Source organism: Diadema antillarum, unplaced genomic scaffold, assembly GCF_040938485.1.
Source record: "Diadema antillarum isolate AM-2024a unplaced genomic scaffold, OU_Dant_1.0 scf00000001, whole genome shotgun sequence".
NCBI lineage: Eukaryota > Metazoa > Echinodermata > Echinoidea > Diadematoida > Diadematidae > Diadema > Diadema antillarum.
In genome coordinates this window covers 4258690-4271301 of record NW_027270890.1, presented here as the reverse complement: position 1 = coordinate 4271301, position 12612 = coordinate 4258690, and the positions used below count along the sequence as shown (strand labels likewise).

Below are 12612 nucleotides of genomic sequence, written 5' to 3'. Positions count from 1 at the left end.
AAGGCTCTCGCATATTGAATGAGAGTACATGTACATACGTAGTTAACTAGTTCTCTGTATCCGTATAGCAGTATGCGTACACATAGCGAGAGTACGTGTGGTGATTATGCGTACTAAGTACTCCTAAAGATGGTGATATTCAACGCACGCACATAATGACACGATGACCCGGTCAACGCGCGCGTGTAAAGCCGCTGAAATTCTACCGAAGCCAACTCCGAAGCGTACCCTACTCCACCGGCCCAGAGATCAGCGACTGAATCCCAGCATGCATGCGGCTGTACGACGACCTTACCAAATGGGATAAAGGTGATGTCTTGCAGAACAAAGAATCAGCTATCAATTTAAAAATATATAATATATTATTAAATGTATAATTTTACATAAAACACTGAATCAAGGTTTGAATTTAGATAACTTTGTATCTGTAATAATCAGTGTGCAAAATAATGCACTTAATCTGAGTTTTATTCCATGAATTTTCCCTCTGCGAATGTGTAACCCCCAAGATTATTGGAATCGTCCCCTTCTTCGTTCTTTCGCAAGACGGACCGAAATAAGGTGCACCGTTCTCTGTTCGAGCTAAGGCCAAATCCGGCGACGTGTACCACTTTTCTAGGCCATCAAGCCTCAATTCACTGGAAATCAGTAGTCAAAAAACAAAAGAAACAATGGGTGAAAACACATCTGAACTAGCCTGCGTTTACAGCGCCCTGATCCTTCACGACGATGATGTTGCTATCACGGTAGGTATTCGTGTATTAAGGAAGGCATGTAATGCACAGTCGTTCACTGATTTGCCGTATTGGAATGAATGGTAGATACCTACAGTACAGATACCACTCGATAAACATCTGCATGTGGTGTGATGAGTTGGTTTTATGCCATCATGGAATAATAATTATTCCACTAATTATTTTGAGTGTATTTCACCCCCACATTAATTATGCGGGGGTTTTACCTCATAATTATCTCATTTTATACAACACCTAAAAAGGAAAATCGACAATAAATATTAATGTAAATTTAGGTAGACACCAACAGTTAGACCCCTGTCCGATGCGGGTCGATTGCCCATCACGTGACATTTAGTTAATAAGTTCCATTGCACGCTGTGACTGTCAGCAGTGCAATTTTGTTTGAGAAAGAATGGATAGTGCATGGTATGGCTGATGTCGCCCATTTCCATTGACTCCCATGTTAAAACTCACGATTGACTTGAACTTAGCTGCTGTTCCATCGCATACTATAGTTCTGATGTCACAAACAAACATTTGCCATGTGCTCCCAACAATTACAAGTGGGCTTACAAGGCTTCGTTATGTACCCCTCACTAAAATTGAAAAAAAAAAATATCTGAGCACTTGTAGTCCTATAGTATACTATAATACTCGAAGTTGTTGTTGTTGTCGCGGCCTTATGTATTTCCTGTTTTATTTCGGCGTTGCTGGTTTCTCTATCTCCTCCCGAGCCGTCGGCTCCGGGCAGTTGCGACCGGTGCCGTCGGCCGCAGGAGAGTATCCTACATCGAATGGCGCGGGTTTCGTCCCCTCTCCGCCTCCGTGTCGACGTCGAGGACGAAAAAGAAAAATTAATTAGCTACATGCATAATGCATTTTTGTGCGTGACGAAAGAGCCGAGCGTTTCAATATTCACGGAACCTGCGCTGGCCTCCTGCTTTCTCGATCTTCCATCTTTTAGCTTGCAGAGACACTGGGGGATACTAAAGATGATGGTGCAGCGAAATCTCTGACATCTTCCGGCGGACGCGCACGCACACACACAATGTACCTCGCAGAACTCTATACACACTCTACACTGTGTGTATAGTTCTGTGATGTACCTTTGCCTCCGCCTGTTACATGTACTGAATGTATTGACGATGGTTACACGAATCTGTGTGTGCGTGATATGGACTACAAGGGCATTTACGTACAGTTCGCCATTATTGGCGTCCCCAAATGAAAACAACGAACGTTGGTTATGTAATTGTATTTTGCACAACTGCAGAATACTGTTATGCAGCTCAGGTACGTCATTTAGTTTGCTCGCCGTTTGCTCTCAAGTCCGGTGTCATTGTACGCAGACTGTTTAGGACGCGGCTAAATATATTTGCCGACGTACCCTTACATATCAGATTACACGCGCAGCTGTGTCCATTCGTTTACTGCAGAGCTGCTGTAGTCATACATATTCATAAGATGAGCGGACGTAGAGGAAAACCTCGCTTTGCCGACCGCCTATTTTTAAAATTGCAAGTGGAAATAGAATGTGTGGTTCTATGGTCTATCAAACCAAGTTTTGGTGACAAAAAAAAAAAAGAGGGAGCAAATGAGGACGAATGCAGTGATGTATATGGCCTTTTTTACGATCAGTGGTGTAACTTTTGTACTCAGAGGGTCAAAATTTCAAACAAAATATTTTTTTATTATTCTGTTTGATTCCTGTTGGAAAGTATTCAAATTTTTGAAAAAATAACATTTCAGACCTTAAAGCTGAAGAGTTATTGGTGTAATTTAAGGAAAACCCTGGCACCTGAAGTAAATTTAAGCAAAATTTTGTTTTCATGAATTGCACCATAATGACAAAACTCTGTAGTCAAACTTCACCATGCAAAGTTTATATGGTTAACAACAATATATAGTTTGTGAATCAAAACTATTTGGGGGTTGAATATAAAGTGAATTAAAAAAAAAAATACATGAGATTTATAAATTTTTGGTAAAAATACCAATTGACATGCAATTTTTAAGATTTTAACTATTTATTGGAGGGCAAGCCAGGTCAAACTCTATACAATAACAAGTCTTTAAGAAGGGCTACCTTCCTATGTAGGTCAAATGAAATTCTAATCATTTCTTTAAATCTTGGATTTTTCACACATGGATGTTTCGGAGGTGACAGTTAACATAATAGAATGTTTCGGAGGTGACATTAATATTAACACTCAGTTTTTTTGAGAATAAGTGACAATAACCCAAAACTTCTTCTTTTTATCAATGTTTTTAATAATTATAACTCGAGAACAAGAAATTAACTCCTGTTTCAAGCAGATAAACCACACAGAACAAGTGTTTTTTTACACTTCATTAATTAGCATGGGCACCGGTAGTTTGCCTTCCATTTGGACGAAGGTTGTAAGCTAAATATTGTAATCTGAAGAAACATGGCATTCCATTTTCTACCTTAAATTGAGATGAGGGTGTGAGATCATTTTAGTAATGTTTCTTTGCTCTCAGAACATTTTATTCCACAACACCAGGAAAGAATCACTTCGTTTCGGAGGTGACATTCAATGTTAACATTGTGTTGAAATATTCATTTACAGTAAGAATATGACGGACATAAGCTAGATATTGTAACCTGAAGAAACATGGCATTCCATTTTCTACCTTAAATTGAAATGAGGGTGTAAGATCATTTTAGTAATGTTTCTTTGCTCTCAGAACATTTTATTCCACAACACCAGGGAAGAATAACTTTGTTTCGGAGGTGACATTCAATGTTAACATTGTGTTCAAGTATTCATATAGTATGTCCCCCCCCCCCCCCCAAAAAAAAAAAAAAAAAAATACAAGTAGACTTTTGCATTGATAGCACCCAATATGATTAAATCAGCTAAAATCTACTTTGGGGTCTTAAATTACATAACATCTTAGCTCTATTTTGCAGAAAGCCCCAGTCAATTTGGTTATTGAAAGTGGTCTCAAAGAAATGTGGATTGTTATAAAGGATGTCAGGAGTCTGATTCTTCCAAGTTTAGCACTTGGATGCTCTTGGAACTGCATATCAATGTGTAAACACAATATACAGAACTTGGAGGGAAGGGATTCCTGACATGCTCTACAAAAATCCTCATTTCTCTTTGACCTCTGAAGCAAATTGAATGGGGTTTTCTGTAAGGTGTGGGCAATGAGTTATAGTTTCAATCCCTCAAATTGTATTTTAGATTGATTCACTATCTTTAAAGTTATTGTTGCGGAGGGTACCATTGTAATTTTTTGGTGGGGACATAGGTTATGAATGCCAAAAGCAAAAATTCTTATTTGACTTGTATTATATTTTTGTTTGCACATAGTATTATAAATAGATTAATTCAAGGATGTTCATGAATTCTTCATCATTCTTGATAGCCACCATACAAATGTTATAATACTGGTGAAAGGTGTTTGGTTCATCTGGGATAAATTTTCTATATATACCAGATTCATTTAAACTGTTGACATTACTAAAATATATTTTATGTATCTTTCTGAATTGCTTGAAAATTACCAGCAAATCCCATATTAGTCACTTTTGAGAGTAAAAAGTATAAGATAAGAAAAAGTCATTTTATTGTTTTGGAGGTGACACAACACAGAGACAGCCCAACTTCTCAGGTGTTAACTAATATATTGTGAACATTTGTGTCTTTCCTCATGGCTTTAATTTTCAAATATAAGCTCTTTCTTTCAGTTCTTACTTGTTATTTTGTTTAGTTATTCTCTTTCATGATAGAGGATACCAGCTCATATTTTGTTTTAGATTGTAATTCATACTATTAAATCTTTAGCAAGTTTTTACATAGTTTGGTTAAGACAACAGTTTGTGTTTCCCAGCTGAAGAGAGCAGCATAATGCTTTTGTGTGAACTTATGGGGAAAATTTTTTTTTGTTCAGTAATTTTACCCATCAACTTCACAGAAGGTCCCGGACACAAACTGGTCTCAAATAACCCTATAAGGGACGGAAAAAGGACAAGTTCACCTCAATAGACACGAGGGTTGAGTAAATACAGCAATATTAGTAAAACACATCAGTGAGAGTTTGAGGAAAATAAGGTAATCTGTTCCAGAGTTATGAATTTTTGAAGTTTCTGCTCAGTCAAAGCTGAATGAGAAGACTCCTAGAGCTTGTGATGTCACATGTGTACAAGGATATAGAGAAAGTATCAAGAAAATTCAACATATTTTCACTTTTCTTGGTTGAAGAAATGTGCACTTTTTTCAAAAAGTAAAGTTTTGTGAAATTCACTTATATTTTCTTTATATCGTTGTATGCATGTGACATCACACACTGTCGTAGTCGTCTCATCCAGCAGTGATTGCATAGATACTTTTAAAAACCCATAACTTTTGAATGGATTGTCCAATTTCCCAAACTTTCAATGATGTGTTCTACTAATGTTGTTGCATTCACTCAATCCACATGTATATGAAGGTGGACTTGTCCTTTAAGAAACCATTTTCTTTTCCTTGAAATTCCAGTACTTAAAGCCAAATTCTAAGATAAAACATAAGAACAAAACAAGGTAAACATGTCATCAAAATTATATTGAGATAGAACTACAAATCTTGTTTTTGGATCTTTCCCTTTCCAGTCCTGGGGACTTGTTCCTCTGTTCACTTTAGTTGTCAGATAACTTCAATAATCTTAAAAAATACAATGTCATAAACAGTTGGTTCAACTTGGAAAATGTAATAATTATTGTCATATTTAAAAAAAAAAAATTACAAATTTTGTTTATGATTACCACGTTGTACATGGAAAAACAACAACTAAGAATTCAAGAACAAGTTGTGCACCAGCTATAGGCATGTGGCCTTTTTGTGGAGTTTGATTATTTTATGATTTTTTTAAGATTGTGGACTAGGGCATGCATGAACTGCCACATCATGTATCACTTTGGTATCAAGGGAATTCTGGTGAGCTAGGTATACAAAAGTCACTTCTATTGTGATGATTTTGTAGATATTAAATGTATTTGAAAATGTTAATAGATAGTGAAAAGGAACTGAAGTCTTGCCTTTCACTATCACATAACAATATGGTGTTAACAAACAATGTCACCTCCGAAACACAAGAAAAAGCAACCTACATGGAAAGCTGTGATTGGTAAATCTTCACAACTAAATTGCTTAAATTGGAAATCAAGCTTCTAAGATGAAAGCATTTATATGTTTACTTAACTAAAGCAGGAGAATTGATCTTGATTACAATATTATATGTACAACAGATGGGTGTATTTTGTGCATTCTCTTTGTTAAAAAAGTGAAAAAATGTAAATTTGCCCTAACATGTACAGTATAGTAATAAAAATAAGAGTAAGAGTGTGTTAGTTGATTTCTCCACTTTGAGACTTATGTTACTAAAATAAATGAAACCATTGGTGTACATGATATGGTTTCTCTTCAATAGAAATGAGCAAAAACTCTTGTTAACAGTGTTTTGTCACCTCCGAAACAGTAATTCTTAGTTTTTATTAGATCTTTTATTAATCTCTAGAAAATTCTCACTTCCTGTTGCCATATTACTATTTTCATCCAAAAGAGATTCCTGTCAATTGGACAGAATCAAACAAAATTGCTTTGTCTTCGAGAAATTATCAAATATAATACGCTTGTTGTTTCGGAGGTGACGATTGTTTCGGAGGTGACAAGTGTTAACGGAAAATTGTAAATTGCTCCGAAATGAAAACAACAGGCTATATTTCTACTACCTTCCTTCAGAGATAATGTGAGGGGATATGTTACATTTTTGCAAATGTAATGTATAACTGATGTCAAGAATAAAAAAATCAAATGCATAAATCTGTTGTCTCGGAGGTGACAGAAAAGTTAACGGAAAAGTTGCATAAATTTATAAACACTCACCAAAAAATGATAAGCTATTTGAATCAAATAATCTTTGGATCGAAGTTAAGTCAGATTGATTACTATTCTGTTTTGATGGAAATTAGCAAAGTTGAATTTTACAATTGTGAGCAAGAGCTAACTCAAAAGAGGGGTTAATTGTTAACGGAAAATGTCACCTCCGAAACATAAAGTTTGGACAATTTCAGTCTTTAAAGAAGACAAAGCAGAACCTGGTAAACATAATAGTTCTTAATGTTGGATACCTGTCTATCACCACAACAACAAAAATAATGAAAAGGAATGAACAATTTAATATGCTAGGTCTGACAAAAAAACCATGTCAGAGTGCATACACCAAAAGTGTTGGATTTCAAGCATGTAAATGCATGCCACATATGAAAGAAAAAGAGAGGAAAGTTCATTAAGGTACCCAAGGTAGACACTGTGGGTGGTAAGTTTATGAGAAAAAATAATGCATATCTGTCAGTGTATAAGAAAGTTATACACCAATTAGTGCCAAAACCGTGTTTTACACCACTGATTGTAAAAATGGCCATATATTCTTCTTTCTTCCATAACATGGGACAAATATTAAAGAAAAAAAATACGAGGTCGTGAGAACCTACTCCCACGGGTGCCTATTAAACCTGTTGACTATGATCTCCCCCTCCCCAAATAATAACAATGATGATGATAATAATAATAATAATAATAATAATAATAATAATAATAATGATAAGGATAATGATAATAATGATATAATAATAACAATAATAGGAGCAATAATTGTAGGCCTAATATTAATTATGATAATGTACAATCTGAAGCAGATGTAGTTCTATATTAATATGATATATCAAGCCAAGTTTTGGTGATTAAAAACAAAAAGGAGGGAGCAAAATTATGAAGACGAAAATATCTTATTTTTCTCTCATAACGTGGGGAAAAGAAACATGAAAAAAAAAACACAAAACAAACCGAGGCCTTGAGACCAGCCGTGGATTCCCGCGGGTGCCCGCGTGGATGCAAGAGCAGGGGGTAATCAAATTCATAGTGTTAATATCTTCCCGTTTCGACGGGAACAACCTGTGGGCAGAACTTTCGAGGAATCTCATTTGCGTTTTTGGTAATTTTTCCCTGAATGTTTTTGTTTTTTGCCCTGCGGAGGTGGAAATGTGTGTGTGCGTGAGGGTGGGGGGAGGGGTGAGGGGCAACAAGACAACTGTTGGACTTCAACGGGTGCAAATAACCCCACGAAACTCAAGTTCTATAATAAAAGCAAGTAGTGGCGGGAATGATCCCTACCAATGGACCGGATCGCCTGGCATATACTACAAAAATGTATTACAAAATTTCTGGGAAGGGTGGTCATTTAGAAGACAGCACAATTAACGAAAGAATGAGAAGACTTTTCTTTTTATTTCTTCAATAAAAATGTGCAAAATCGTATTATGAGAAAAAAAAATAAAACCCCTCAGACCCGTGGATTTCCACGGGTGCTGCTAGTTACATATAATATAACTAAATTTGGTTGAGAGAAATACAATATAAATGGACTTGCCAAATTCGGTCGTCTACTCCTCGGGAGGGTACAGTTCAGCTGCATCGGCAAGAAAGGTGAATTGTCATATTGGTAAAATTTTGATATAGGAGTATGCAGAATATGATGTTTGGAAGTTATGAAAGACCTTTGCTTTGTCATTTATCTGAGGTGAGTTTATGGCCGTTGTCTTCCCCTTAGGCTGACAAGCTGCAGACCCTGATGAAGGCAGCCAATGTGTCTGTGGAGCCCTACTGGCCTGGACTCTTCGCCAAGGCTCTTGGCAGCACTGACATCGGCTCCCTCATCTCCAACGTTGGAGCAGGCGGTGGAGCGGCTGCAGCAGCCCCAGCGGCTGGAGGAGCAGCAGATGCACCAGCTGAGGGTAAGTCAGGGTCTAGAGAGAGAGTCCTGGGCTTACCGGAGAGAGTAAGGCCAGGACTTACCAGCAAGGAAACGGTCCTGGGTTTTAGAAACTTGGTCACAGCAACAGATTAAAACAAAAAAATATTGTGCCATTTTATTTTACAAACAAAGCATTTTGCGATTTGAGACTTTGTAAGATGATTTCATGAGGTAGGTTTGTGTTGAAAATCTCAGCTATGGACTAAGAAGGAAGTGCTATTCCTTTTCAAAAAGCAAAGAACATGTGATTCCCCAGTTTGGATACAGTATACATTGTATTGTGTTATAGGAGTATATAATATCCCTGTTACCTTTTGTGAATATCGGTCAACTTGTGAAATTTATTTGGAAGAGCAAAAATGAAACACTTTGTAATGTATGTCATTTACAGTTACCCGGAGTACCTGTTAAACTGCCCCTTTTCGTCATTCATTCCACTTAGTCATAATCTAGCTATTGTTTAGAGTGTGTGAAGATGGGACATTAAGACAAATTCACTATAATCCATTGTGGGCCAAGACTGCAAAAATTTTGCAAGCATCAAAAGAAAAATGGTGAGGAAGTAAACAGCACAAGTCAATAGATTACAGAAAGAATGTTCTCACTGTGAGAGATAAGCATTTCTGCATTATATTATATCGCCCCATTGTGAATGTAGGGGAGATCATTTGATGGTTCAACTAGGCGAATTAGAGAGCAGCATAGGCAAGTCTTCCCATGCATTTCATTCACTCATGAGCTTTCCCCTGTAACACCTGTTAGCATACAGCTTGGGTGTCGTTTGTCTTATGAAGTGAATTGAAGTGAATCAAAATGTGTTATTGAGTCATTACCGTTTGTTTCTTTCTGTTTTGTTCCCGTTACAGAGAAGAAGGAGGAAGTGAAGGAGGAGTCAGAGGAGTCGGATGATGACATGGGATTCGGTGAGTTTTTCTTATAGAACACCATTCTAAGTACTCCATGGTGTGAGCTCTATATCTAACATACTGAATCTCACCTATGGCATAAGGAGGGAAGAGGCATATTACTTTGGTTGACCATAACAACATAGTTAAAACTTTGTTGGAAAAAATCACCCTTCATGATTGATGATGTAAATCAGCCACACTTAATTGAATTTGTATGTTCGAAATGATGTAATAACACTACTCCATATGGCCATCTCCCCCCCCCCCCCCAAAAAAAGAAAGAAATAGTAACAACAAATAAAAATCAGATGGGGGGGGGGGGACATTTAAATGTAAAGTGGCCATAGAAGCGTGATAAGAAATGAGCCTTGTACTGACAAATCCTATTACTATGGAGCATAGATTTGATACACCAATGATATGAACAAGCGAATTTGTAGCAGCATACAAACCAAATGCCTTAATGAGAAACAGTGTTACAGTGGAATGTCAGTATTAAGAGGTTGGATATAACAAAACCGTCTTAAAACATTGGGATTTTACAGGCCCAAATTCTTTGCGATTTGTTTTTGTGCCCTGATGATGTGAGAAGCCAGAAAAATTATTAAGGTAATTGTCATGGTTTTTAGGTCCTCATTTTAACAAGTACTCCTGTACAAAGTCAAAGACCAACCAGCATCGGGTTTTCTTAAAGATGGATTTCAGTTATACTACAAAGATCATACTACAAATCTTGTGGACATGTGTGACCATTTTATAATGTTTTGCTGCACTGACGGGGAGGTACAGACAAATCAGAAACGTAATATTTTTAATTTTCAGGGAAGCAGGAATTTAGGTACAGTAAGTTACTCTGACTAGCTTGGAAACCGCTGAAATAGTCCAGTTGAGATACAAAATACTACAATAGCTGCCTTGCAAAAGCATTGAATAGAATAGATTAGCCAGGAATCAACATTGTATATCATGCTTCCAGTACCCGTAACTTGTATTACTAGTTAACTTCAAGGGATTCCATCTCTGATCTTGACACTGTGAAATTGAAGTAATTGATCATGGATATCTGTTTTCTTGTTCTCTCTTCTCTCTAGGTCTGTTTGACTAGTTCTGATGCTGTTCCTGCTGCTGAGAAAACCAAAGGCTGTCAGTTTCTCACCAGGATCTGTTCGTCCCACTCAACATTCAATGGGAACACACCTTAGTCGCTATTTCAAGTCTTCAGTTACATTCTTGAAACTTTTCTTGACTCGCTAATAAAGAGCCGTGTTGAAATGGACGGTGTTTGATTTTTTTGGCAATCAAGATCAGCATTTATTTGTGAGCTTTTGTCCGAACAGCCTTCAATTGTGCTTTTATGAATTAGATGTTGTGAATGAGAGAATAAGTGAATGAGTGGATTGGAACACATACTGGGTATCAAAAATTGGAAAGCAATAGAAATGAATACCACTCCAGGGGGATACAATATTTCTCATTAAAATGATGTATAATTTTATGCGAATGTTTTGAAGCCACTTCATGGTAGGATTGGAGTCCATAGTATAGTATAAAAGTAACAGAGATGTGTTTAGTTCATATGTAGAGGTGTATCAGTGCATGTATGTGTGTGTGTGTGTGTGTGTGTGTGCGTACGTGTGTGTGTGTGTATCTAATCATGTGGTATTTCGGTAGAGTGTGGTATGTGAATGATGAGTTAGGTTGTATTAACTTAGTGCACTTTTTGCTTTCAGATTGAAGTCATGAACCACACTACAACACTAATATGGTTGTTCCTTTGGATTGACAACAACCACACTACAACACTTGATTAACAATTCGGTAATGTACATACATTTCATATCTGCAAAACTACTATGGAGAGAAACAAAATCTGATTTTTATTTTTTTTTAAATAAGCTGCATGTGTGTATATTTATAGGAGGGTTGAACATAACCACTAGAATTGTGTTTGCCTGACTGAAATAACAGAACTCATGAAAAGAGTCAGGATAGGTGTATGGGGGGGGGGGGGGGGGTCAAAAGATGGGTGATAAAACAATGACATACACCAGATACAAATTATTTCACAGGCACCCCTGAATGATGTGTGACTTTTTTTCTTTAATGTGTACTTACCCATGCATAACAGATTAGTTTCATTTTTGCACAGATGTAGTTCAATAAGCAGAGAAATAGCCTTTGCCAAATCATTTTGCTCCAAACATTTTTGTTGAAAATTAATTTCATTTTGGTTAGGAGTCACTGTTTTGTATAAAATCATTTTACCTTAACATCTGTAAAGTCAGACACACACAAAGGGAAAATTTTCATCACAATATGTCACCAAATAGTGACATTGGTTTCAACCATGCAAATACATTCACAGTATTGCACACAGAAATACTGCCATAATAAATGAAAAGTTTTGCTGGAGGATAAACAATGCCCCACCCCTCCCTCCTAAAACACACACACGCACATGTCCACACACACACAATGTTAAGCTTTTGGAATTACAGAGACATTTTATAAAAGGATACAATATTTTCTAGTAAGCTGATAAAAAAAAACAAAAAACTACCCCAACACAGTGCAGATATTAAGTTACACCAATGGCAAATTATAACTTGTTATACATGGAAATTAGCACGTGAAAATGAATGAAATAAACGATATTATCAATTTTTCCATAGCAGGATACCATTATTAGTCATTTACATAACTCGAGGGCACCTCACAGAGGGAGGTTGGACCAAGTTCAATAAACATATTTTGAAGCTCGGACTGCATCAAGCCATTATGCTTATTTTTGTTGCTTTTGTATTAAGAGACGCAAGCACGAAAGTAAAATGATTTCTTTGGGGTCAGTGTTTTTGCCACAGAAGTCTATCAGTTCTGTGGTTTTTGCGTCCAGACTCCTGGACCAGTTGTAGCAGTATTTTCTATAGAGGGCGCTCTATGTAATAAAGGGCTCAGAGGTGTAAATTGCAATGTCGAAACTTCGAAAAACTCATAACTTTTGAATCGATTTCGACTTTCCGATTTTCCTCAAACTTCACTGTCCTGACGTGTTCTAGTAATGATTAATTGCTGCATTCACTCAATCCACGTAATTATTGGGGTTTCTTTGTTTGGCCTATGAAGTTTTACGGCCTGCCATGGCTCTG

The 12612-nt window shown here is 36.8% G+C and overlaps 1 protein-coding gene across 1 annotated transcript; it reads left to right on the top strand.

Annotated features, from left to right (window-relative positions):
• Positions 1 to 515: 515 nt before the first annotated feature.
• Positions 516 to 10768, top strand: LOC139728322 (uncharacterized). Its single transcript, XM_071639303.1, has 4 exons — positions 516 to 746; positions 8355 to 8538; positions 9425 to 9481; positions 10558 to 10768. Exons 1-4 carry the CDS (start codon positions 672 to 674, stop codon positions 10569 to 10571), a joined length of 330 nt encoding a protein of 109 aa, XP_071495404.1. The 5' UTR covers positions 516 to 671; the 3' UTR covers positions 10572 to 10768.
• The last annotated feature ends 1844 nt before the right edge of the window (positions 10769 to 12612 follow it).